General features: G+C 39.3%; 2 protein-coding genes across 2 annotated transcripts; one reads left to right on the forward strand and one right to left on the reverse strand.

Moving 5' to 3' along the window:
- Positions 1-1,707: 1,707 nt before the first annotated feature.
- On the reverse strand, positions 1,708-18,028 carry stxbp3 (syntaxin binding protein 3). Its single transcript, XM_034209991.1, has 19 exons — positions 17,791-18,028; positions 16,312-16,361; positions 15,651-15,732; positions 15,454-15,530; positions 15,278-15,350; positions 15,067-15,167; positions 14,592-14,737; positions 14,096-14,189; positions 13,671-13,795; positions 11,162-11,260; positions 11,021-11,078; positions 10,862-10,927; positions 10,623-10,703; positions 10,089-10,224; positions 8,815-8,921; positions 8,547-8,645; positions 3,281-3,366; positions 2,640-2,788; positions 1,708-2,335 (listed from the first exon to the last, which is right to left on the reverse strand). Exons 1-19 carry the CDS (start codon positions 17,834-17,836, stop codon positions 2,220-2,222), a joined length of 1,791 nt encoding a protein of 596 aa, XP_034065882.1. The 5' UTR covers positions 17,837-18,028; the 3' UTR covers positions 1,708-2,219.
- Positions 17,970-19,467, forward strand: gemin6 (gem (nuclear organelle) associated protein 6). The gene has a single exon (XM_034209992.1). The coding sequence runs from the start codon at positions 18,034-18,036 to the stop codon at positions 18,574-18,576; it is 543 nt and encodes a 180-aa protein (XP_034065883.1). The 5' UTR covers positions 17,970-18,033; the 3' UTR covers positions 18,577-19,467.
- The last annotated feature ends 8,332 nt before the right edge of the window (positions 19,468-27,799 follow it).

Here is a 27,799-nt window from a genome sequence, read left to right on the forward strand (position 1 = left end):
CAACCTCCTTTACAATAGCCTCTACTTGTCGATCTCACCTTTATTATTTTAATCCTTCTCAATTTACTAGATTAAGTTAGAATCTGTTCCTTCTTAAACATAACAGGTTTTGAGATTACAGTAGCAGTTTTGCTGACTTTTTCCACATTACAAACTCACAGATTAAAATATTTTGGTTGGGGTCCCAATTTAAACGTGCAAATTGGGACTATTTGAAGATCCCTGGAAGAAAAAGGGAAGCACCCAAGACTGACGGCAGAATAAGACAATTAAATATAAATAGTTGTGACAAATGAAAGTAGGTCATTGTTAGAGAGCATGGATCATTGTCAAGGGTAAGTGTCCCTCTATATAGGGTCAATGAAGCATGACCACCCTGTGAGTGTGTTTAAATGTCACCACCTGACACTTTTTCCTGTAACTGACACTGCGAAAGTTGGTCTCAGCCTGCATGCTCCATACATCAGTCAAATGTATCATATAAGAGCTGTTTTAAGATCATATGTTTTAAATCTTCTAATATGCCCTTCCTCAGATGTGTATTTTTCAAGTTCAAAGAAAGCTATAAACATGCATCAGTGAAGTATTACATATTGAAATTACCTGAATGTTGTTGTTTGCGAAAAATGTGATCTTTTCCTCGTGATAAATTGATAACAATTGTTGCGAGGATGCTCATGCTCACAGTTCGTTAGTATAGGAATATTAAACTAGCCAAGATAGGTCATATAAAACAGGTCAGTTTTCTCCTATATGTATAGTTAGTAGATTACAGTACAGAACTGTTTTACTGAATACAACATATTACTGAGGCACAACCTCAATGATCGCTATATTTATACAATATGTAATCATTCTGCGATAAATAAAATCCATAAATTCAACCAAAAAATTAAGCAGTTTTTTGGTTGACGGATTGAAGTCCCAATGTACAATTTAACACATATCTGCATTCCACTTTCTTTTTAGGATAGTAATTATTAGTTATGTATATTAACTGACTGCTGTAGAGATGTTTGCCAGCTTACAATTCTTTACCTTATGCAAACATATTTTTAGCATATGTAACACTAGGGTGGTCCTTAGTGCCATGAACATTTTCAAATTCATTTATTTTAAGCTCGAACCACCGGAATTCGTTATGATAGTCAAGAAAACTCTCCTGGTGAATTGTATTCAAATTCCAACAACATTTACCCCTCCCTCATCAACCTTGAAGTTTAGCCTCACGTACAGTAGGGTGGTCCTGAAAATTGAAAGTCGGTAAGTCTAAGCTCCAACCCCCAGAATTCATTCTATTAGTCAAGAAAACTCTCCTGGTGAATTTTTTCCTCAATCTGACAACATTTACCCCTCCCTCATCGACCTGGGCTGCCACACTGAGGCTAAACTTTAAGGTTGATGAGGGAGGGGTAAATGTTGACAGATTGAGGAAATTCTGGGGGTTGTAGCTTAGACTTTCCGACTTTCAATTGTAAGGACCACCCTAATGTAATACAACAACATGGTTGCTTTTTCTTTTAAAATTAAGTGACGTCAATTATCTAGTTTCATTATCTAAAATTAGGTTTAATTAGTTAATCAAAGGTAATCAAGTAATTTCTCTTAGTATTGTTTAATGCAATTTCCCGTAACGATTTTTTTTTGTGCTGCATCCTAATCAACAAACACTACAAAATGAACTGTAAATATGATCAGGACTCAGACCATTTTTTAACCACCTCATCCATTTATTAGTCAGTTGTTCAATTAAAGAAAAACGTAAATACTCTGTTAAAAACACTCTTCAAAATTACATAACGTGTGACTGAAAAAGTCAGGACTCATTGCGTACATACAGTATATACATTAGCTTTGTGCTGCTTACCATCTCAATGATGTCTCTGAAAGTTCCTCAGAGGTCTTTCAACATGTAACATAACCAGAACACAAAAAGGCAGATGACACATAATTACTTAAATGTTTATAGTAGGATTAGGGCGATTCCATTTGAATATGATTGATCTAATCAAATAACAACAAATAAAAACAATTATTTGCCCTCATGCCTAATATAAATGTGCACCAGGGTTGAAAAGAGTATTAAAACATAAGAATACGAATAAGTATAAGGCAAATTCCCTTCAGTTTTCCACACAGGAAGTTGAGTTGAGTGCACTGTGCTGAGTAATGTGAGATTTAGGGAGGCAGGGGGACGTTTTAGAGTTAGGGGAAACCTCTCAGGCGTTGCTCCTTTCCTCTATTGTTAACGTTTCCATGGGGGCTTTGCTCGGGGCTTTGCTCAGAGCCTTGATGTCATTCAGGAGACCGGTTGGGGTCAAAATGTGAGAAGACCCTGAAAACAAAGTCAAAATAACTGTAACATCCCAATTTAAGTGTACACATTTTACAGTTCTTATTAGCTCCACTAAGTGGTGTCAAACAGCTGGAAATAAAAACAGACAGTGGCCTCTAGCGTCCAAGTTAGTTGGTGTTTATACTGTAAACCCATCTATATATTTAGTTGAATGGAGACAACACAACAAAGGCATCATTTGGATATATTCAGCACTACAAAAATGGTCCTTGCATAGTCAGTGAACACAATCTGTCCAGAAAAGTAGTTCATTTGATCTATGTAATCTTGTTTGACTTCTCACCTATGATGACCTCGCAGGATTTGACCGTCTGGGTCACCTCGTAGGCACAGCGCATTTCAGAGTAGCTCATCCCTCCCACAACAAACACGATGAGGCGCGACCCGGTCCGGCGTTCATCCTGAGAGCTGGCTTTGTGCTTCTGACGGGCGCTGTGGGGCAGAGGGGGACAGTGAAATACTTTGACAAAACGTCCATGTGAAAGGTGGAACTAACACAGCAAAATCAACCTTACGGCAAGGAAGACATATTTCTATGAAGATTCCAGAAAACAACAGAGCCAGATAAGTCATTTTACTAAACTTGGTGGCAGGAAAACTTCAAAATAAAAACCCCATATCAAGAGCAGAAGCGGCGTAGCAATACAAATCCTCACTAGAGGGCGCTAATTCATCCTCTCATTTGTGTGTAAAATCAAATTGTGACTTTCTGTGACCCTTTTGAGAAGCTGCCAGTATTACAAAATAAACATATTCAAACGAAGAAAAGGGTTTGCTTGGCTTTTGATATTAAGTTGGTTAATTAGATCATTGCTCCAAAAAATTCAAGAGCAGGAGCATCTCCTCTAGCATTTATATGTATTTCAAGAAACAATTGACGCAGGTTAAGCATGATACAACATCAAATGTAAATAACAACTGTACCTGACGGCCCCGGAGCCATTCCAGGCAGCAGGACTCTCAGACAGGTGCGGCCACTCTTTGGTGTCCAGTTTGTTCTCCACGGCATCCTGAAGGTAATAGGATTTTAATTAAGCAGTCATATTTAAAAGCAAAGACCAAAACCAAACCTTTTGGGGCCAGCCATAACATATATTTCAGTATTGCCTCTTGCTTCTGCATATACAAGGTATCCTAGTTGTTGGGGAATAATTTGCCCTGCATGTCGTCCTTCGCCCTCTGACGCAGCTGACCAACCTTGAGCAGCCGTTATCTCCCATAAGGAGGGAGGGGCTGCCCTAGGCTAGCATATTGTTGATGTTGCCAGTTTATGACCGGGCAACTCTGTCAGAGATAGTTATTGTTGTTGTGGGACACCTGGAACACATCCTTCCTGAGCCATAAGTGACAACAAATGTGATTCAGTGTCCTCAGCTGTTTAGTCTATCTATTGAAGAATGTTGATTATTACACTCTGAACTAGTTCAAACCTGGAGCTACAGGAGGGTTCTTCAGAATTGATTGTGGCATCTCTACCGTGTGGTCAAACCGTGGCCCGTGACTTGTCTTGTGAATTCTCCGGCCAAAGCTTCAAATAAACCGTCAGTGTTTGCCATCAAAGCTCCAGCTCTCCTCGTGTCTCTCTGAGTCCTGACTCCAATTGATTCAGAAGTTTCCCCCACACTAGTTTCATTCATATGCAGTTCATCTAGAACCCCTAAGCAATATTAAGGCATTCATAGAAGGCTACAATCCGTTTTTGGCTTTAACTACTCAGTTGTCAACTTACTAATGTTTAAGAAGGTGAGAATCATATTGATTAAAGTTTAGCAAATACTTTCCCTGACCAACAAGCGACCACTTTTTCTCAGGTTTCACAAAGGGGCTTTGGTTTCAGGTGGTAGTGCTACCTTCTGTTCACATTTGGAACCCAATGTGTGTTTTTTAGAATGATGTGAAAACGTATAGTCTGTGAGACAGCTTTCAACGATTTCTGACCCCTCTGTGACCATCTAGGTATCATCATCCACAACATGTTTGTTTTGTGCTGTGAGGGGAAACTGTTCAGAGTTCACAGGAAACCAGGTGCTCTTGTGGTGAGATTGCTCAGAAATGGCTTTTCACGTGATAACGGAAAGGAAAAGGAAGTCAAAATGAGGAGAAGACATAAAAGAACAGATTGTGTTACAGGTGAGACAAAGTTATTGCTATTCTTTATCAAATAAAACAGTTTAACCATAAAATGATAGATTCAAAGCCTATCTGCAAACAATGGAACAATGAGCTCTCCCAACTGGTTAACCACGTATATTGCTCGTAAATTGACAATCTCAACTTTCTTTTAGAGTTTAAGTTTCCTTTATCAGGCTTTACTCACAACCCAGTCTCACGGCATTTCGTGTTCACCAACACGATTTTTAATCTATTGATTCGTGTTCCCCAACACGATTTGCCCCTTTTTTTCGTGTTGCACAGCACGATTTTAAAAGCAATGTATTTCTACTGCTTGCAGCCATAGCTTGCAGCACGTCTTTTTCTCCGGTCGGGTCGTGGAAGACCGGAAGCTGTGTGGTTCATAAAAACATGTTCTTACTCAATATCAAGCCACAATTATTGCTTTTATTTTAAATCGTATAATTTCGGACTTTTGTTGCCATCTGTGAGGAAAATAAATGGGGCTCAGAGCCTCAGAATACTGATATCTGTATTTTTTAAATATTTGTTTCCTTCTAATTTGTTATTCTTTTCAAAATAACACACTTTTATTTACTCACCAATAACACACAATTATGCTTGATTTTATTTATTGGTTTAATTCCATAATCTCGGGCTTTTTTGGCCTCCGTCAGAGACTGAATTTCAAAATAAAAATAACCGGACATAGGCATTACCCAAGATCCTCAGCTATGGTTTTAAGCTCGTTTATTGGATGTTTTAGCCGCAATGCATGCTGGGATTTGGTATTTATAGGATATGAAATCCGGAAAACATTTGTGTACCTTGTGTGCATCTAGTGGTTAAAGCACGTTATTGAATTATTGTGTTTGATTAAAAAAATATTAAGAGTACATACTTTCATAGGTTGAAAGTATAAATATAGAAATATAGAATATAAAAAATCAAGAAGATACTATAAAGTGATCTCTACAATAAAACAGTTTAGTGCAGCATGTACAAAGATATTAATAGGAGGAGGTGCAAAACAGAAAAACGAATTAACCTTTATTTAAACATTAAATAATACTTTAGATTAAGGTCTTCTTTTAAATAAGAAAAAAACTTTGGGGGTATCTATCTACAGATAAATATTAAGCCTCACAAAGTACTTAATGTCTAATATATTGCTTTCCTGCAATGTTAACTATGTTGAAGCACTTATTTTAACTGATATTATACATATGAATTATACTCTTATGTATGTAGATAGAATAAGAAATGTGCAGAATATGACAGTTTAATGTTGGAGGTACACACACATATTGATAGATGTCTTGAATGCACTGTTGAGGAACCTGTGACCCAAGTGTTTCATTCATTGCATAACTACACCATAGTTGTGTATATGATATGTCAATAAACCTTTGAAAATCTTGAAATCTTGAAAGGGATGTGCAAAATAGTCATTATATACAGTCTTTAATTAACTATTAGTAGAGAATAACGAGTAATGAATATACTTTATTACTCGTTTCCATTCATGTCAATTGCAGATACATGTTTAGTCTTCTCAAGCACCAACTATCAAATATCTCTCCTGATTGTTGGCACTTGACAATCACCTTACCTGAATTGTACTCAAGTGTAACTAAAGTCTGCTTTAAGGGTTGTTTATATTTCACATCATTAATCAGAATCTGCAAAGTAACTCAAATAAGTGTAGTGGAGTAAAAATACCAGGTTATCCTCTGAATTGTAGTGGAGTAGAATTACAAAGTAACAATGAGCTGTCATGTGGGTATATATAGCGATTTTCACCTATTTATTAAATTATAATAAATAATATATAATAGTTTTACACTTGATAACGCCAATGTGTTTAATACTGGCAACTTCTAATTGTGGGAAAAACGAAAACGTTCAGTAGAGACGTCCCATAGAACATTTGGCGAAACACAATAGCCAGCATCCAGCATGTGTAGTTCTGGGGGGGGGCGTTCGATTCCAGTTTTGGATAGTCTGGCGTGGTTTCGTTCCATTTCACACAGCTGCTTGACGCTCTGCGTAACCTTACGGGGGACTGTAGTCCTAAACGATAGCTGGGGATTATGGGTAGTGTAGTGTCTTCGGCCATCCTAAACTCAGAAAGGTTGACAATCGCAATGACGCTCGAAATGTCCCTTATAGGCCTACGTCTGTTTCCGGATATTTTATTTTGAAATTCAGTTCCTGACGGACGCCAAAAAAGCCCGAGATTATGGAATTAAACCAATAAATAAAAGCAAGGATAATTGTGTGTTATTGGTGAGTAAATAACAGTGTGTTATTTTGAAAAGAATAACAAATTAGAAGGAAAAAAAGATTTAAAAATACAGATTTCCGTATTCTGAGGCTCTGAGCTCCATTTATTTTCCTCACAGACGGCAACAAAAGTCAGAAATTATACGATTTAAAATAAAAGCAATAACTGTGGCTTGATATTGAGTAAGAACATGTTTTTATGAACCACACAGCTTCAGGTCTTCCTCGACCCGACCGGAGAAAAAGACGTGCTGCAGGCAGTAGAAATACATTGCTTTTAAAATCGTGCTGTGCAACACGAAAAAAAAAGGGGCAAATCGTGTTGGGGAACACGAATCAATAGATTAAAAATCGTGTTGGTGAACACGAAATGCCGTGAGACTGGGTTGTTACTCAATATCAACATGTGGAAATCAGTTCTGTGAAATTACAGAACTGAAATGTTGTTATTAGATTTCTGAATAACAACCTTATATCATGAGCAAAGGGGAAACAGGAAACGGTGCCTCTCAGTTCCCCATCTAGTTCTCAGAATTCGACTCAATAGCCGAGATTATAAGAGAAACATTAAAAAAAGGTGAACTCCTGTGAGCATGAATCTTAAAGAAGGCAGACAGCTGACAGTGACATCAAACCTCAGTTTAAAGGTGGGGTTGGTAAGTTTGAGAAACCGGCTCGAGATACACTTTTTGTTATATTCCATGGAATGCTCTTAACATCCCGATAGCAATGAATATCTGAAGTGCTTTGACAAAAAATCCATTAAAAAATGTCATCTGTGGAAGCCGTAGTACTGTAAAAAGCCCGGCTAAAATAACTGGATGGCCTACCTTCCTGTCAGCCTTCCATCTGTGCACAAACTTGTCTCATGCCCTCATTGGTCATGTAGCGACAGCAGGAAACAAACTAAGTCGCTGAGAGGCTGAGGCCGGGCCTATTTGCTGTTGTATGACACGCTAAAACAGTACTTGCTGATATCCAAAGCTCTGTTTCGTAGTATGGTAGTTTAATGAAAAAACTCTGTTCTCAGACATATACATTGTTATAATCGAAGCAATTGTAATCTTGCGGTCAACAAAAAAGTACAACGGCCCCGTGTCACCCTCTCTTCCACACACTCACTTCACACAAGTGAACAGGATTATAATGAGTGCCACCCATACCCATGTGACCCAAGCCAACCAATCAACAGCGATCATGGCTCCTACAGGTGATGTGCGCGTTCGTGTGTGTTGGAGGAGGGGCTCTGTAAGGAAGTGGCAGATTTGTTCCGGCTGTATTTTCAAATTCTAGCGCACTCGAGCTAGTTTCTCCAAAATGACCTACCCCACCTTTAACACAAAACATTTTCCATTATGGGAAAGAGGATTGGAACAGAGGGATGTTGCTGGAAAAGGATCATCCCCGGGGATCAACTCAGAAGTTGTGAATTATTAGGCAAGGCAATTCAAAGTGCTTTATTAGATGCTGATAATGATGTCTTTTAGAAATCGATGTAGCCATAAAGAAAAACACAATCGATCAGATTACCTGATACTGATACCTCTCTTGATTTCACGTGTCTTTTCATCATTTATTTTTTAGAAAATTCCTTTCAGTGGGGGCGGGGACTGGGGAAGCGCTTAGATCGACCTAGATGTAGAAATGTGGAAGACGTAACTAACGGTAACACCGGGAGTTTTTTCTTTCCTATAATTGCTTCCTAGCTGCACCCACATCTCCTGGATTTATGCTTCATAATTCATCATGACATAATAATGGTATTGTAACGTGTCAATATAATCTCACTGACCTCCATCACATCTTTTATGACAGGAGTCCATCTGGAAAGCTTGTAAGTGTCCTCCTGGGAACGATCGCGTCTGGTTGGTTTACGGGAGAAGAAACTAGGCTAGAAAGAAAAGTACAAGAAGAGAGTAAGCAGGATTCAAGAAGATGTCACAAACTAAAGAAACTCAGAGTGAACAACTAGCATTATGTATCATTGCGGAAGGTTTTAAAGAACTCATCTACAATCAACTGCCATCAAAAGCAGTTTTGTTTTCCTCCTCTGTACATACCGAGGTGATGATGGGGACTCCCAGTGCTTTCCAGTTCAAGATGAACTCTTGTTGGTCCTCGATCTTTACATGCTGGATGAGTTTGTTTAAGTTCTCGGTCGTTGTTCCTGTTTACACACACACCAAGTAAATACAAATAAAAGAACCGATTATAGGTTATAAGTAGGGATGGGTACCGAGCCCCGGTATTAAACGGGCCCCGGGGCTGAATTATTAAAGACCGTGGTACCGTTAAGCTCTGACGTTAGCGGTATTTTTATCTGTACTGGAGACATGTAAAAAATATGTCATAATGTATTATTGCTACACAAACATTATATTGCAGTTTTAGTGTCGCCAACTCCGTTTCTAATACGCAAAAAGACTGCAAAATGTGTCCATGATTATTTTTAGTATTTTCGATCTCTCTCCCCCGCCTGCTTGCGAGGGGGCGGGGCAGTTTGCACACACGCGGCTGTTACATGCAACAACACACACACGGAGGAGATGGCGGAGAGAACGCGCTCCGAGGTTTGGTTAAACTACCCGTCTCGATGTGGACAATGCTTGTTACCAAATGTGCAATAAGAGTTTAGCATGTGAGGGCGGTAACACGAGCAATTTGTCTAAACATCTTGCAAAAGTGCACCACATTCAGACGGAGAAATGCACTGGGTTCGACTGTCTTTCTAGTAGCTCTGTAGCCCCATCCACGAGTAACGTTTCCACGTCAGGTGTTATGTATGCTAGCAGCAACACACGGAGTTAACTCAATGATTCAAACATGGGTTAATGATTAGAGTTATTTAGTTTGTTAAAGTTTCAGCTATTCTGTTTACAGTTCTGTCATCACATTATTTAATACGATTTGTTAAAACGTTGTTTCTTTTGATGTGAAATAATATTATGTTAGTTTTGTTCACAATTTGTTTAGTTAGTTTACCTTATTTTTCTCTCCAAAAGAACCGATAAAAGTACCGTTAAAAGACCGGACCGATAAGCGATATCGTTAAAACCTTAACGATACCCATCCCTAGTTATAAGGGCTGCATCCTTTTGGTCAAATAATCAACGACGGAAGTTTTGATACACAAGGAAAGGCTTTAAGTTTTAATGGTTTCATTATTCCTTTTTTTACTTTTTATTAAATCATTGAATGCATACAAATGTAGGATTAGTACTCAACTGAGAATGTATTTTGGGGATAACAGTTTATACCATGACAGATTCTTATTGTCTGCTCTTGTTAACTCTGAAGCATGGAGCATTCATGGAGCTGTGACAACGTGTCTTACCGCTGAGGCTGAAGATGTAGAGCAGCACAGCTCTGATCTTGTCGGGGGGGTTGTATGGGTGGAGCAGCACAGGTAGCAGGGTCCTCATGGCGTCTTTCACCTTCACCCCCTCCACGTCTGACCCCACTGCAAGGTCCTACACAGAGACAAACCTTTACCTTTTGATGTTCCATTCAGGCTGGAGAGTGGGAAGTACACTAACACACATTCACAAAGTCTCTCCTTAGGAGGCCCAGTCTCTTTGACCCACGCATTACCAGATGGGTTTTAAATTCATTTTAACAGAGCTGCAAAACTAACCTAAACTTTTACTTGCCACAAAATGACTGCTAAGGAGAATTAAGTTCATTCAAATGACTAAGCCTTAAATTGCATTAACTTTTATGTTTTATCCCATAGATAGAACATTTAATAGCAAATAATTAAATAATGTTGTATACAACATAAACCTGTTTTTCTCAATGGATTATACCAGAAGAAAATGTGTGTCACCAAAAATGCAATTTAATCCAGAAGATCACGGGGCAAACGGACCTGTTCAGCTTTGCAGAGCTTCTCCACGTCGTTTGAGTAATGTTTCATGCAGTCTTCAGCCAAATGCAGATGAGCCTTTTTCTAAAGTTGAGAAAAATGTGAACATTTCAATGTAAGTATTGTTACTGGAGATGATGAACTTCCTTTTATGGAAAACAAAGATATTTATAGAAGCCAGAAATGATTGGCCTATATGAATATGTCAACCTCACATGATAATTGATACTGGTACCACATACCTCAGTCATTTGTTTACGGAAGGCTGGCATCTTCTTCATCATCTGGGACAAATTGGCAATTGTGATCTAAAAAACAAAGGATGCAATGTTTGCTCAAGATATGCGTTTTAAGTATGAACTACACAGCTCAATAAATCAGGAGAAATCTCAGCTCTGTACCTTTCCATCTGGCTTCTTCTTGCTAGCAGCTATTTCCTTTACCAGCTTGGGGATTTGTCTATTGGGAGATACAATGAGGTTAGGGTCTGGTTAAAGAAGTGTTCGGGAGACACCTTCATGCTTCAGATCTTGCACACTTACTCTGCTACTTCAGCGATGTGCTTGTGCCTCAGCTTAATCCAGAGCTGGTCGTCCTCACTCAGCTGGGCCTCCTTCTCTGGGCCATCTTCAGCTTTGTATCTAGCAACACAAATATAAAGACAGGGTTTATAGCTAAAAATGTATTGCCTATATTTGATCTAATACAGGGGTGCCCAACCAGTCGATCGCGATCGACCGGGGGGAGATTCCCAGTCGATCGCGAGATGTGTCTAAAAATAGAACAACAATATTCTGTGTTATCGTTAATGTCCTGTAACATAATCTTCCTGTGCCAGAATAATGCCTTGAACGCATAAAAGCTTTGTGATTGGCCGGCGTGACCCCATGTGTCGGGGCGTGGCTAGTGGGCAGTGCACTAATTCGCTAACGTTGTCCGCGTCAACAGGAGTGACAGTCCGCACACAAACAAGAGCGCAATTATGGCAGAAGCAAAACATATATATAATTTTCACTCCGAGTGGGAGGATGATTATTTTTGTATCTATTCCAATTCAAAGTCCATCTGTCTCATCTGCAATGCGAGCGTGGCTTTATCGAAGAAGGGTAATTTAGGAGCGGCATTTCAAAACAGTGCACAAACGCTACGAGACGGAATTCCCTCCTAATTCTGCCCTACGCTCCCAAAAGGGGAGGGGCCTGAAAGGACAGCTAAATGCACAGCAGTCCATTTTCACCAGGTCAACAACAAGAGCAAGGCTGCTACCAGAGCATCTTATCGTGTCCGTCACGTTCTTGAGAAACACATGAAGTCTTTCAAAGACGGCGAAGTTGTGAAAGAAACATTCCTGGAGGCTGCGACGCACTTTTTGGGGACAGTAAAAATAACAGTAGCATTTCAACAGGTTTTTGATATGATAAAAACTCAAGTTAGATACCGTTATTAATCAGCTGTAAGTTTTAGTTTGTTTGAACTTATTCATTATAATTATTGTACAAAATGGTATAAGAATGCAAACTTAAATTGATTATAGTCTATTATCAATTCAGGTTAAGAAGCTAGTGTTGCTTGCATCCTATTTTAAAAGGCATTTATTTTTATAATCTACTAAAATGCAACAAAAAAAGGGTTTGATTAATTTTGTCTTTTTTATTGCACTTCGGCAGCAGATTCCTGTGTAGCTTCAGATCTGAGTTGTCTTATTAGCCTAATTTATACTTTTGTAGCAACACTATTTTTATATAATGGCAAAGAAAGGGTTCAGAGTCTTTTCTTTTTTTCCTGTGTCATATGTGGCAGCACTGTTCAATGTTTCTTGAAAACATTACTGTAGTATGTGACGTGTGAATAAACTCCAACTCTGTATCAACAACGCTGTTGTGTAACTTCAGTTAAATACTTGTATGTGTGTAGATTAGAAAGAGGTAAGATAAAGGATCTGCAGTATTTTATGGAGTATTAATCGTACAAAGGTCAGTTTTATACAAGTAGAAGTGTGTATTTACCTGGTAGTAGGCTGTCAGTAATGGCTACGTCTCTCTAATTGGACTGGTAGATCTCGGCAGACTGGCAACTTTAAAAGTAGCTCTCGGTTCAAAAAAGGTTGGGCACCCCTGATCTAATACAACATCTAGTGGATGTATGCCTTCGCTAACCAGTCAAGATGCAGTTTACATCAATCTGTCCAAAATGTCATCACTTCATCATCTATTCTATAAGAGATTTGGGTTACATTTTTGTTATTAGCATATGTAGTCTTAAATTGCGCCAACTGGTGAGGGTGCTGTGACCTTTGACAACCAAATCAGTTCAGCCTTGAATCCAAGTGGATGTTTGTGCTCATGCGATAGGGCTGAACGATTAATCGATTTTAAATCGAAATTGCGATTTTAAATGATGCGATTATCAAATCGCAAAGCCTGCGATTTAAAAAAAAAATGTTCTTCTTGTGTGTCAGTCATCCACACCAATCAGAAGTGCTGTACTCCACATGTACCAGCCATTGTTAATCAATCAGAAGTAGCCCATGATAGAAGGTGATAGACAGATTGATCCAATCACCTGCCAAGTGCTTTTGAAAGTGCCTGCCCTTTCCAAATGGCTTCCAATGGAGCTTTCCTAGATGGTTTCTGAGTCAGGTTAGTAATGCTCCATCACATGTTTCTATTACAGGGTGAATCTTAAACTGAAGCTTGACTTTAAAGCAACCCAACGGAAGTTTCATGTAAGTTTAGTTCTTTCACTCGTAGCTCGGGCTGCGGGGGTGCTAGAGACGGGAGCACCTTGATGCGACCTTCCTAGCCGGAGTTATGGCCACATTTTACAATAAACTTACGTTGGGTCGCTTAAAAACAAATATCGCGATTCGAATCGCAATATTTGTCAGAAAAATCGCAATTGGATTTTTTTCCCCCAAAATCATGCAGCCCTATGCGATATTGCGCTCACAACAATGGGAAATGCAGACAAACAACCAAAAAACGAAACCCTCCTGGCTTATGACTTGCCGACATAGTGCACTAAGCATATTATATAGGTGCGATTCATTACTTGTAGGTGTCTTCCTGGATATCAATGAGGTCGTAAGCCATGGCCTGGTAGGTCAGCTCATGCAGGATGGGGCTGACGGGGTCAAAACCTCTCTCCACTATCAGCAGCTGGGCCTGGGTCTTTCCCTTTTGAAGGAGGGAAATACACAGAAACAGTTTTAAAATAATAATGCATTTTTTGTATTATTAAAACACTGGTTGCTGTCTTTCGTTTGGCCCTTTCTCTCTCTCTCTTTCTTTTATACTGCTTTTTCCCTCCTCAAATGTATTATGAAGAGCAACCATTTTCAAATCTGCTCAAGGCAAAGGAGGGAGTTTTATTTCCAAGCAGTCAGTGAAAAATAATACCTTATTTTCAGGTTCACATTCACTCCCAAGGCTAGGATTGTGTTTCACTCTTCACTCTTTTATCAGAAGGGGTATCACCTTTTTCTTGCCGCTGTCATCCAGCTCGTAGTGTTTGGCCAGTTTGTCGTCCACCAGCTCTGCGAGGGTCTTGGCGTTCTCCATGTTGGCGTCTCTGGTTAAATGATACATTTATTGACATGAGTTATCACAGATAGGTTAGTACACACCAATGTTGCACTGATACGAATATGAATGAGAATACTAGTTAAAGCAACGTATGCAGGGTCACCCTTTTTTTTTCTAGTTTGTTTTCTTTGGTCTGACTATCGCATTTACATATATGTTTGGTTTTAAAGTTGGAATAATAAAGTGGTTTCAAAAACACAAAGTGCTTCTGTTTGGATTTACATTTAATTTGTGCTAAAATAGGGCAAATGAAGGTGACGTTTGCCGTGTTATTTAGTTCCGTAACGTATTCTATAACTCGATTCCAGCTTTTCTCATAAAAGGTCTCAGTCGGCTCGGGGCTGAGGTGTGTTATCAAGGCTGAGAAACCGAATCTTCTCTGGCTTACTTCTTGTATCGGACTCCTGGGTATTCGTCCAGCGTGGCACACAGCGAGACGAGCTGGTCTGCCATGGTCTCCAGTGTGTTCATTTTGTCCTGGCTGTTGGGACTGTAGATGCTTTGGAAAGCCCCTGGATTATCACATGTGAACACCTGCAAAGCATTTAACACGACAGAGTTCAAACTAAATATTGTTTAGACTGAATTGGGACCGTTTCAACACAACTTGAATATGCATTGTAAAAATAGAAATCAATTGAGGACAAGTTAAGACCTTTTTGCAAAACCATTTCCCAAGTCAGTGACGTAACAGTTTGTGCAATAATTACATCATATCTGAAAGCAGCCAACATCCACTGGGTTCACACTAAACACGGCAAACAAACTCAGTTTTTCTACTGTCAGCAAGTTACCGTCTATAAAAGAGGAAATAGAGCACTGCGGAATAAAAAGCTTAAGGAATACACCCAGCAATGACTCACTTGGGCCTCCTGTGGCATGAAAGACATGTTTATCTCCTTACACACTCGTATGTACTTTGCACAGTACAGCTTCATGTTGTTGAACAGCTCATCGGGACAATCTGTTGGAAAACATTTGAAGTATACGTTATCTGTTTAAAAAAAGAAAATCAAAACATTGTGTCTGGTTTTTCAATTGTATATTGTGAAAGTGGTGATTCAGTTTACTTACAATCGGTGAAATAAACATATGCGGCTTTATATTTAGGTTTGGTCTTGAAGTCAGCAATGAAGGCATCAACACACTATAAAAGGAAATAAAATGTTAAGATTTAACAAAATATACCAAAATGAAAACGTGATTTGAATTGCAATGTTAACAGGGGTTGCAGGGTTATGATGGCAAACCTTAGCGGTTGGTGAAATGAAGTAGATGGCCTTCATTTCTGGAACAGGCTCTCTGCTCTTGAACAGGTCTTCCACAACTAAAGAAACACAATGTTTATTTCAACAGAGTAGCTACAGACATCCAGGTAGAAACTGCAGGTAGATTGGTCTATAACTGATATGATATGAAAATCAGTGTTTAACTGTTAAGTACCTACTTGTTATTTTCTCTGACATCAGATCGGACATTTTGCAGCATGATGAGAGCAGCTTGGTGGTGAAGGGGTCCAGAATCAATATCTGTGAGGAACAAAGATTCATAGTGGTAGGTCAAATTATTTCTCATAATGTTAAATGTTGCTGGAAATTATAATTAAATGTAATTAAGTGGAGTCAATACAAATCTTAATCAGAATACCTTTATTAGTCCCACGGAGGGGAAATGTGCGTAGTTACAGCAGGAAAAAGAGCCACAGACAGCTTAATGTTACATATGTTAAATATGTGACATGCATTAAAAAAAGTGCTAAGTTATGATATTAGCAGCCAGGTATGTATTACAGTTATTAACGGCATCTATAAAGGACTGGCTTATCTAAAGCCAGTTGAGTAGCACTTGAAATGTTTTGGCTCTATGAAACCTGATGTACTTATATGATTCTGTTTTCTTCAAGGTTGTATCTTCTTGGTCGAACGCACTTATTGTAAGTCGCTTTGGATAAAAGCGTCAGCTAAATGTAATGTAATGTATATATATTGCACATCTAGCACATAGGTGGTTGGTATTTAACAGCAGCAAGTTACACAATTTACAAAATACACACGTTGTAACAGTTCTAAGGATTAATATTGTATTGAGCACATGGAGGCTTGTCCTACCTTCCATACTTCAGAATTCCTGCAGTCTGTAATAATTGTGTCTTTTATTTCTGTAAGAACATGAAAAACAACAAAGAATATGACTGAATGTACAGATTGACAAGAACATTTGTATTACACTCTCTGGCGTATGAAATAAAATAAAGACATTTTAAGTGTATGTCTGTTAATTTAACTACACATTAAAAAAAATCAAATTAAACTATAAAAAACTAAACTATACTGCATTACCCTAATTTAGTCTCAAATGTTCTGTTTTTGCTCAATCCTTTTTGGTTAAAGATTTTAGTTCTGGAGGAAGTGTGGGAAAACCGAAAACCAACCACAAACTCATCTTTTGGGATTGTGTTTTCCAAATAATTAAAATACCCTCTTAGATTCATTGCCGTTATCGCTAGGGATCTGTTCCTGAATAATAAATACTTGGCAAAGATCAGAGGTACTGCACTTTTTTCTTTTTGCAAAATAAGTACTAGCTGCAAACTGAAGGATGGTAAACCACCAACACTACTCAGTGGCTGCAGAGACTGACGCTGGTTTACATAATGGAACAGATGCCTGCAAGGCTGCACCTGGAAACAGAGGTAGACTCGAGTTACACTGGAGAGTAGGCGTTTTCCAAGAGATGAGTTGTTGTGATTAAACTGTGGTACCTGCCAAATCTATATGGAAAACGTTATGATGATAAACATTTAGTCAGTCGTACTTAACTGTAGAAATGTGGGACATATGTATCATGCATCCTTAATCGGTGACTATTGTTAAACTTTAAAATAATATTTATTAAGAAAAGGAAGAAAAACACATCTGCCATGGTGGCAGGTGGGCTCAATTTGTAAACATTTATTTCAATGTTCCATGTCAGGAAATGACCTGTTATGTTGAAAATAAGAGGAAAGATATGTAGCTAGGTCCTTTTTATATTGGAGTGAATACGGTTTAGCTAAATGTAACTGTGAGCAGCCTAAATTAATGTTACGTTATGGTTTCCCTTGGTTAATTTCCACACAATGGCTGCCCGGCAGGAAACAAAAACGTTTTTTTTGCAGGAATGAAAACATACTTCTTCGACACAAGAAATGTTTGACAAATTAACGTTTAGGATGTCCAAGTTAAGCTTAGCTAAACGTATTTCAGCTACTTGTGTTGACGTTGGTTAGCCTGTTGAGGTGGGGCTCAGCCACAGAAAGTGACCTCACACCGACTGCACTCTCCAAAAGGGGGATACATGAGTCGATGTCAGGCATGACAAACACATGAGCCAAGCGTTAACCCAAGTGAAGTCTGATGTTATTAAAAATGCAAGTTGTACGTTGAACTTCCGTAGCGATAAACAGCAGGATGAAGTTTCAGAGTCACAACGGAAGAAACAGTGAGTAAAAACAGAACATATGTAGTAGTCCTTTGAGTTGTGAAAACGAATGGTTACTCTGTTTCAAATATAGCACAATAAACAACTTCCAGTTGGGGTGCACTTACTTTTCCAAACTATTCTTTTCAGCCCGTGATCTGAGCCCGATGCCATCTTGTTTCTTTTTTATTCCTCTGCGCCTCTTCCTGCCTATCTTCCTGTCCTCGTACTCTGACGTCATACGCGTCGTTAAGTGTGCGACGGGGCGCAGCTGTAGTTTGACAGGAAGAAGCGTGGATAGAAGAGGGGATTTTAAAGCCCTAAAATAGAGGAATATATCCGTATATCGATTCGTGAGGTGGACCGCAGTGATGCAGTGCGACTGGCCTCTGTTGGGTCCGCTGCAGTGGATGCGTTACGTCAACAAACAGGTGAAGGTGAAGGCGGGAAAAGATGAGGAGCGCCGCGGCTGGCTGCTCACCGTGGACCCGGTGTCCGCCAGTCTGGTCCTGGTGGACTTCAAGGAGGATGGGGGTGCTTCTGTGCAGGTGGTGATGGGCCATGCTGTGGAGGAGGTGGAGGTGCTGCAGGAGGCCGATGAGGAGACCACACAGCGCCTCCAGAGCTCCTTCCTCCCCGCGAAGACCCGCAGGCTGGATCCGGAGGAGCAGAGGAAGAGAAGAGCTGGCGTCCGGAGCTGGCTGGAGAAGAACCGGATCCCGGTGGAGGAGGAGGGGGATGAGCTGAGGGTGGCCGGGGTCCTGACCATCACGCCCCCGTACGGACCTGAAGATTGCTGCAGCTCCAACCAGATCATCCTAGACCGCATCCAGAAACTGATCCAGAGTGTGTTTCAGATACAGCCAGATCACACAGAAACTGATCCAGACTGTCCCTCAACTATGGAAGTATAAAGAAACCCCTGAACAACAGACAGACACAAACCAGAACTGGAAACTTAATTTAAAACTGTCAGAAAGGTTACATATTGTATATGTACAATCTATGATTAACACTACCAATCAGATTCCTGCTCTCTGTCTCTCTACCAATCAGAGGGAGCAGCAGATGTGACTGACAGTTGGTCTGAATCCAGTTTGAGTTCAGATTACATTTTTGTTCACATTAAATTATTTTATTAGTTGGGATTACGTTTTTTTTGTTTAGGTTAAGTTATTTTCTCTTGTTTTCAGTTTAAGTTTTGTGTTCTCATTTTGGTTTGTGTTACAAAATAAAAGTATTTCCTTTGTATGATACAGGAGACCGTTTGAAATGTTTTATACCAAATTAATATTCATGTTTACTATACTTTGATCATTTTTCTTCTTTCATTAGATCTATTCAATCTGATATCAGATGTCAGATATCCAGTCCTTGATAAAACAGATAAAAACATCTGCTCAGTTTCCAAGAGTCACACAGGTTTTCAGGTAATTTAAAATTAAAATATTGATATAAAATTGGAAACAATGAATCCATATCCAAGTTGACTAATTGATAGATTAACTAATTGCTTGAGCTCTATTTGACAGTTTGTAATACTGTTTACATGTCTCCTTAAGTCTGGAAGAGGTGTGAAAATGTGTTTATAATAACTGAACATATACAATTTCTTTTTTGACAATAGCAGTAGGCCAATGGAGCTTTGGCAATGCAGTTACAAGTTGTGTCCATTGATTCTTGATTTTAAACTTGTTTATTCAAACTCATACCTTTTTAGAATTATTGGTATGGAGGAGTATTAGGGCCAGAACAACTAGAGTAGAACGTTTTTTAATTTTAAAAATAAAGTTTAAATGTCTGTATTCTCGATATTCTTACTTTATTATTAACATTTCCACTAAAAGTGCAAAATATATTTAAAGCTGCAGCAGCAATGTGATTTGTTTACCATGTCTGTTAATTATGTTTGGAAACAATGTTTGGCTCCGCAAACGCAATTCTTTAGAATTTTTTTTTATTATTTTGTTTTCTAAAGAATAAGGTGCCTTGGATGTTGTTGTGACTGGACCCTAAACATCTTCTTTATCATTTTCCCCCTCTATGTATCGAACTAAAACTCTTCTGTGGGACTCACATTTTATAAAAAATAATTTTTTTATTGAATGTTACAAAACAAAAATGACCATGTTCACGTCTTAAAGTCATCCTGAGGCCTTAGTTTTGGTTTAAAATTACACAACATCATGTATGTGCATGCCCGGCGCCGTGGGAGGGCCAGGCCCTCCCATTTGACATTCCTGCCCTCCCCCAATAAACACGTTTTTTATTATTTATAAAAATTAAAAAATATATATATTTTATTTTTTTAATTATAAATAAACTGTGAACTTTTATGCTACGATGTATGTGATGTCAGAACAAAAACAAAAAATCGCAGGCTACGTCAAATAAATGCATGTGTCTGTTGTGATTTGTGATTCGTCCCCATTTAGACCAATCACAGCGTCCCACTCTGCCGCCTATTCTGGATTTGTTTATTGTGCATTCTGTAGACTCCCATTTCTGTTTGAATTACAAAATGGACATCATAAATTGGCTTAAAAGGTCTAAGGATTTATTAAAACGAAATAGCGATGAAAGAACTGCAGCCGATGGTGCTGCTGGCGACCCTGTACCTGCCGTTGCAGCAGCACGCCTTAATGTCACAAGCTTGACCTCGGCAAACCCCGGGGCTGAGTTAGCGATGATCTTGGGGTTAATAAACCCAACCAGGTGAAACTGGATCATTATCCAGGGAGATTGTTTTCAGGAAAGAAGCGCACTTTTGCCGCTGCATGGTACACAACAGACCATGGCTTGAATATTCGTTCAAAGCAGACGCAGCCTTTTGTTTCCCCTGTAGACAGTTTAAAGTCAAAACGTCTTCATCTGATGCGGCTTTTACTGTCAAAGGTTTTGGCGACTGGAAACACGTATTACAGACTGATAAACGACTGCTAAGGCATGCCGCATCAAAAGAACACATTTCATGTGAGTTTGTGGAGAGAGAGACAGATACGCGAGGAAACAAATAAGGAAATTAGTACTTTGGTGCAGATCAGCTGGCACGGAGCCGTTATTACGTGTCAGCTGTCGTTGATATTATAGCTTTTTTAGCTGTCAACCAACTCCCTCTCAGAGGTGACTCGATTCACTCCACAGCATGTCCGAGGGCAGTGCATACATAAACCATGCCCAAGGCGGGCTAAACAGTTCATCGTCTCCGTCTCTACTATTTCTCTCCGAGTGCAGCGATGAGGAAGCTGCCATCCGTAACCAGTGTGCCTTGCTCATGATTTACCAGTGTCTGTGCTGCCACGCACACAATGTTTCAAAGTGGTTGCTATGTTGCCCTTTATTTGTGTATGTTTGCGATAAGTGTGCGTCTTTACGCAATGCTGTTGGCCTTGCTGTTTGATATATATTGTGCCGCAGTGTAAGAGAATATTTTAATCTGATCTGTTTATAGAGTTTCCTATAGTTTCTTAGATTCTGTGATACTGCAAACATGTGTTTGACTTATCAGTCAAAGACTCCTCTGTAAGTTGAGGTCACAGGTCAAACGCTTCTCCCATATCCTGTGGGGGGAAGGTTTCAGGCTTGTCTGCGTTTCCTTGAGACAAATAGTTTATTGTCTCCCATTTGCTATTGATTAGGTAAACGCGGGCTTCTGTGAGCCCGCCTCTCCTCATGTTGATGCGTGTTGGGTCTATTCTGGGGCAGAGATCATGATGGTGGAGCACGGGACGGTGTGAAACTAAGTGATCTCCCCGGCCGTATTAATGTACTGTGTTCAATAAAACTCTCAGTGCTTTGGCTAATGACGTTCCAGATTCCTTCATTCTACCTCAACATTGCAACAACAGAAGTTTATCTTCACAATTTGCGTCACGAACAGGATACCGAGATTTCTTCAGAAGACTGGTAAGTGCTTTTTTTCAAATCTATTTGAACAACTGCCTTACCAGACTCTGTGATTGACGGTATCAAAATTACCTGTGAAACTGCGCGAGTGCAATTTGTTTTGGTTTCTCCACTCTGTACATTTGAAGGCTTAATCATAACCTGAGAAATCGGTGTCTAGGGGATTCTATCCTGGCCGGTTTTTCCTGTGATTGCTGCTGGGGCAAGTGCCAACAAAAGCAAGCACAGCTCATGTATAAAACAATAAGAATATTTGGGGCTAATAAATAACCTCGGAATATCGACTTTTAACGATTTCCGCTGTGTGTGGTTTCTAGAATTAAATTACTGGACAATCACACACTGCAAATATTCGGAGAGACCTTAAGGAAAGCATCAGCAAGGTGGAACCTCTGTTTCAAAAAGCAATGTGAGGATTTGTAATTGAAACAAATTGCCGAATTCTGGAGATTTTCAACGGGTTAAATCAGACCAATCCGTTTTCGGGTGTCTGCTCAGTCTGCAGGAGGGAGGGCGAATTCCCCTCCCCCCTGTGGTGAACGGCACACGAGTAATGTTTAAGAACACAGACTTGTATTTTTGCTAATCACACCATGAGCTCAAGAACTAAATTTAGCTATTAAATGGGAAGGGTGGTGGCAGAATATTACATTCACACTGTTTAATAAACTAACGGATTATTTAATTGGATGTTGTTTAAAAAAACAAAACAAAAAATAAAAAAAGTACTGAATTAATTAAAAATCTCTGCTCTCGGTCGGTTGAGCAGTTTTACCACTACATTTGCATAGTGGTTTTGATTGAGAATAAGGTAGTTTATTGCTCATCAACAGATTACTAGTAAATATGGCTGAGAAGAGCCCATATTAAACAGATATTTCAGTGCTCCCGTTGAGGTTTCCGTAATTTCGGACTAAATTAAACTGGATGATTTTTTGGCCAGGGCGCTGATTTGTTGCGGGTTCATGTTTGTTTGTATAATTGTTTCGTGTTTGTTTGTCTACCCGCCGTCTTGTGCATGCTTTGTAACAACTAATAATGAATCAGTCCACAGCCAAGGTAAAATGAACTAAACTTTAGTTATCTCACCAAAAGTAAATTACTTGAGAAAAAATGCATGATGTAGGGATGTAGAGCAAAATTATACATTGTAATCTAAATTTCGGCAAAAGGAAAATAAATAGCAAAAGGCGTCTTACACCCGGGAACCTCAGAGGCATCACTGCGGGTCATCTGTCTGCTCAAATAGGTCAATGTTGTATTATTTGTTTAATTTATTATTAATCTATGTATTGTATGGTAATAATGAAAATAAAAAAACCTAATGTATTGAACACATTCCGAAACAAAGCAGATAAGACAAGACTCAGACATAATGGTGATTGAACTTTTTTTGCACGGTTGCTGCAAAATGAAAACTTTGTCATTATCTGTTTCCAACTGGCCACTGGAATTGGAAAATTGATATAAGTTGAAGTTCAATTACAGTTTTAAATATAGTTCAACATTCTTTATTAAACTGTTTCAAATTATTTCTAGTCAAAATCCCCTCCCTTTTCTTTACTCTGCTTGGTGCTGCAGAAGAAAAAAATAAAATAAAACGCAAGACACGGGGTCAGAGACAGGCGTGACCTCTGGAAGGAAAAGATCATCTGAAGCAGACCACAGCACGGTGCGTTGGGGGTTTTATGAGCCTGAGCACAAAGGAATATCTAATTTCTGACCTCTGGAAGGAAAAGATCATCTGAAGCAGACCACAGCACGGTGCGTTGGGGGTTTTATGAGCCTGAGCACAAAGGAATATCTAATTTCAGCACTCTTTCTATCTGTATAGCCACTGGTGTAAAGAAACTAAGTTCATAAACTCAACAAGTACTATACTTGGGCACAATTTTGAGATACTGGTACTTTATTTGAGTATTTAAATGTTTTGCTACTTTATTCTTCTGCTCCACTACAGTTCAGTGGTACATGGTGTATTTCTGCTCCACTACATGTATTTAATACCTTTTAGTTACTTTCAGATGTGGATGAATGATGTGAAATCTAAGTGTTGAATCAGACTTTAGTTCCACCTGGAGTAAATCCACCAGCTACCCTGCAGTATACAAAGTCATTCAAACTAGCTGCACCTTTACCAGCTTTGAGAACACTTTCATGATCAATCATTATAAAACATATCATATATATTATTCTGAAATAAACCAATCTGCACAGTGACTACTTTTACTGTCGCTATTTTCACTATATTTTGATGACAATACTTTTATACTTTTACTTGAGTAACATTTTGAATGCAGTACTTTTACTGTAACTTAGTATTCCTACACTCTGGTACTTCTACTTGTACTCAAGAACAAGATCTGAGTACCTAAGCTAACGTTAGCCAGAAACCTTCCATTTTGACACACATAACAATGGGGTAATGTAAAGTAATTCACACAGCCTCTTCCCGAGGAGCAGCAGGTTCAGCTTCATTTAAATATGTCGTGTAGTAATAGATGGATTTATTTTTTCCTCTAAAGAGAGAATGTGTATTTTATGTTAGTATTTCAAAAAATCTCCTGGGGGAGAATCCCCCCAGACCCCAAGCGGCGGTTGGGTTTTCAGCATGTCAACACTTTCACTTGTGAGGAAATGGCAGGATTGGCTCCAGGTCGCCCTTTTTATTTACTACAAGACAAATGTTTTTATTTTTATTTTTATTTCATACAGTTCAATTTGGATTGAGACAGGGAAATAATCTAAACCTCACGCGTGGCGTTTCACTCTCCAGGGGCGATATAGCGTGTATGTAATTACATTTCAAATACTGATTTGAGCCCCACCACTGTATGGGTTAGCCCTACCATAGATTATCCAACACAAATACTCGGGAGCCGATAAGTCAATTAGTTGCTTATCGCGACAGGCACACAATAAAACAGTGGAAACAAACATGTGTTTGACTTTCATTAGTGAATTAAACTGTGTGCCCTTTATAGTCTGTGTCCAATATTGTGTATTTGTATATATATATTATATATATATATCCTAAATATATGCTAAGGTCCCGCTACTGACACGATAGCAGTCACTTCGTGCGCATGTGTGTAATTAAACCCATGATATCAAAATCTCACTCCAGCCAGGTACCCAAAGTTAGCAACCCTGTCCATACCCCAATAATATTTTATTGCAGATCAACATGAATCACACAAACGACCTATTTTGGATTCAAAACGGCAAATTTCCCCAAAAGATGACAAGTTTGCATCCCTGCTTGTTATCGTTTTCATCACAGAGCTGGGAAAATGGTGTATTGATTACTGATCTGTGCAAGTCCAATTTGTTAACTGACTTTAGTTCTAATGTTAATGTTAATTTGATTTCAACCCATAACTAATTATTTACATTAACTCAACATTCCACATGATGGATTAGTGTTCCACATTTTTCCCACTAATTTGTTTATGATTAGGCCAATGGTAAAGAGAGACATTGATGACCCTGTGTCTTTTTTGTTAGCACGTGGTTCCATTTTGTCTAATGGCGTTGGACAGCTTCACTAAGAGTCACCCAGCTCTACCCTGCTACAGTTCGGCTGAGTGCAGTCACAGAGATGCTATGGCTGCTCTACATGACATTAATGGTTTGGTCCGAGAATGGGCACCATTTCCTGCACCCAGAGAGAATGACGCTCCTCACACTGAACATTACAGCCTTGATACTGTCTCACGTGGGTCTGCTCCCCCCCACCGAGCCATGAACTGAAAGCTTGACGTCTGCTCTGAACACTTGGAACTGTCACACCAGCACCAACCCTTGGGTCAGTTAGATGAGACTAACGGCTTCACTTAGGGCATATGGGTCAGAAATATGACTCTCGTTACCACGGAGCGGGTTGTATGTTTTTTAAGGCTATTCATACTGCTATGCAGAGTGAAGAGCCCCTACTATTTTTAAAAAATAGGCCTAATGTCAGGGGCCTCTTACTGTCTACTTCTGCATGTATTCACATTATATGGACCATGTTTCCACCTGTTGAAACTAGAGGCTACATGGAACTCAGGCTACAATACAACCATTTTGTTCTGCTCTAACGATTCAATTTATAGATTCTACATCAAAATAGTTCGGTTTTATTGTTTCCAATGATAACGTCACCTTAAGTGGAGGAATGCAAACCTGTTTTAAAATGTAAGGTTTTGAATTTCTTTGACATTTCTCAGTAATGACACCCTCAGACGCCCTCTATCATTTATGCCAGTGGTTCCCAAACTTTTTTTGTGCCCAAGGCACACCAAAGGACAAGTAAAAAATCTCAAGGCACACCTATTGTAAAAAAAAATAGCCCTTATAACACGTGTTATCACTCATATCATGTAAAGTATCTGTAAATGTGCATAATTATTTACTAATGCCAAATAAAATGTGACAAAGACAACTATATTACGAAATATTTCTGAAATTAATTTGAAACTTTATCAAATTAGGCTTCATCAAAGCAGCAACACACTCATTTACACCAGACAGGTCACAAAATAGAAAATGAGGCAAAGGAAACTCAGCAGAAATTCAGCACAGACAACTGTCAATGCAAGGAAGCTGAATTGTCCATGGTCCTGAACTACAAATTACAAATTAGAAATGTATTACTTTAAAAAAAGTAATATATTACACTACTTCGTTATTATCTACATAAAGTAACTCGTTACTTTACTCGTTACTTTACTCGTTACTTTACTCGCCGAGCACGTACAAACTGCGCATGCGTGAGTGGCAATAACTTTCCTTACCAGCAGGCGGCGGTAGTCAAGCCCCCAAGAAGTGCGCCGGACTCCGATGAAACTATTCGTGCTGGCCAAACGGCGGTACTACACTTCCGTTTGGATGCCAGGCCCGGAAACACTTTTTCCCATTGACTTACATGGGGAAAGAGTGGTCTGTAACTCATTGGATAATTTTTGTAACTAAATAAACTACCCAGTATGAACACTTGTATAGCCCTTATTAAAAAACATCCGTTCCTCAAGTTGTAAAAAAATTGCTAATAACGTTATTCTGAGTTATTTCCCTCTGCATTATGAACGTGCATCTAATCCACGGGACCGCGCAGCCCGGCACGTTCATGTTACGTGTCCCGACCAATCAGAGCACACTGTGCTCACAGGGAGGGTGGGGCTGGAGCTATTGGAGCTACAACGAGTAGTTAAAGGCAGAGAGTGAAATTCAGTGAATACACGTAGTTTACAGAGATGCTGTATGAGGAACCAATGTGAGTTGCGTTTATCTTTACCCATGGATGCACAATGGGAACGGATCCATATCGTCTTACTGCCATCCCACGGAGCTGTAATAATGGATATATTGCACATGTTTGCTGTAATTCATTGTCATACTACATGGGCTGTATGATTAAATCTTGTACCGTAAATGTTGTATTAAATAGAGTTAATATTACCGATATCACTAGATCATTACTAGCTAGCCGCTAGCTGCTAACTGCCGCCTCGTTCATATCAAATCCATGATAACAACACCCATTACCATGCTGTCATGAACGCGCGGTGCTGTTACGTGTACACAAATTGACGTGCTTGATGTGAACGAGCATTTTGGTTAAAGTTGCGCATGCTCTATGAGTGCACATACGGGTACTTCTCAGGCATGCTGGGTAATCTGTGACGTTTCACTCTCTCAAAAGTTGGGCCATTTTATCATCATGCGCTAATGAGCAGCTCTCATAGGAATGAATGAGGCCCCGCCTCCCACGCTGTATCTAGTTCTTATTGTACATCCATGGCGGTAGTGTGTATTTGTCATTCAAAACAGGCAACAACCAGAAGACAGAGAAGAAGAACAGACTGCGTGATATAAACAAACAACTAATAGCTGTGCGTTAGCTTCACCTTAGCATGTGTTCTTTGCAGGTGTTTGTTGAGGTTTGACCACGTGGTGTTTACAGCAGTGGATAACAGCTTCTGGGCTGGACACAGTTTGCACCTCACCGTCACATTCCTGTCTATTCTTTGGACAAACTCAAAATAATGGGCATACCTCCACCCCTCGAGAGTTATCGCTGACTCAGCCATGTTTATGCAGCACCGTACGTGGAGATGTGGATGCGCAAGTCGCGCAGGTTACGTACATATAAACCTACAAAGCACTGATATAGTAAATTAAAAAAATAATTATTTTTGTGTAGTTGTATATTGCAATAATAACGTATGGTTGTCACAAAATCCCACG

The sequence above is a fragment of the Gymnodraco acuticeps genome, unplaced genomic scaffold (assembly GCF_902827175.1).
Source record: "Gymnodraco acuticeps unplaced genomic scaffold, fGymAcu1.1, whole genome shotgun sequence".
Lineage (NCBI taxonomy): Eukaryota > Metazoa > Chordata > Actinopteri > Perciformes > Bathydraconidae > Gymnodraco > Gymnodraco acuticeps.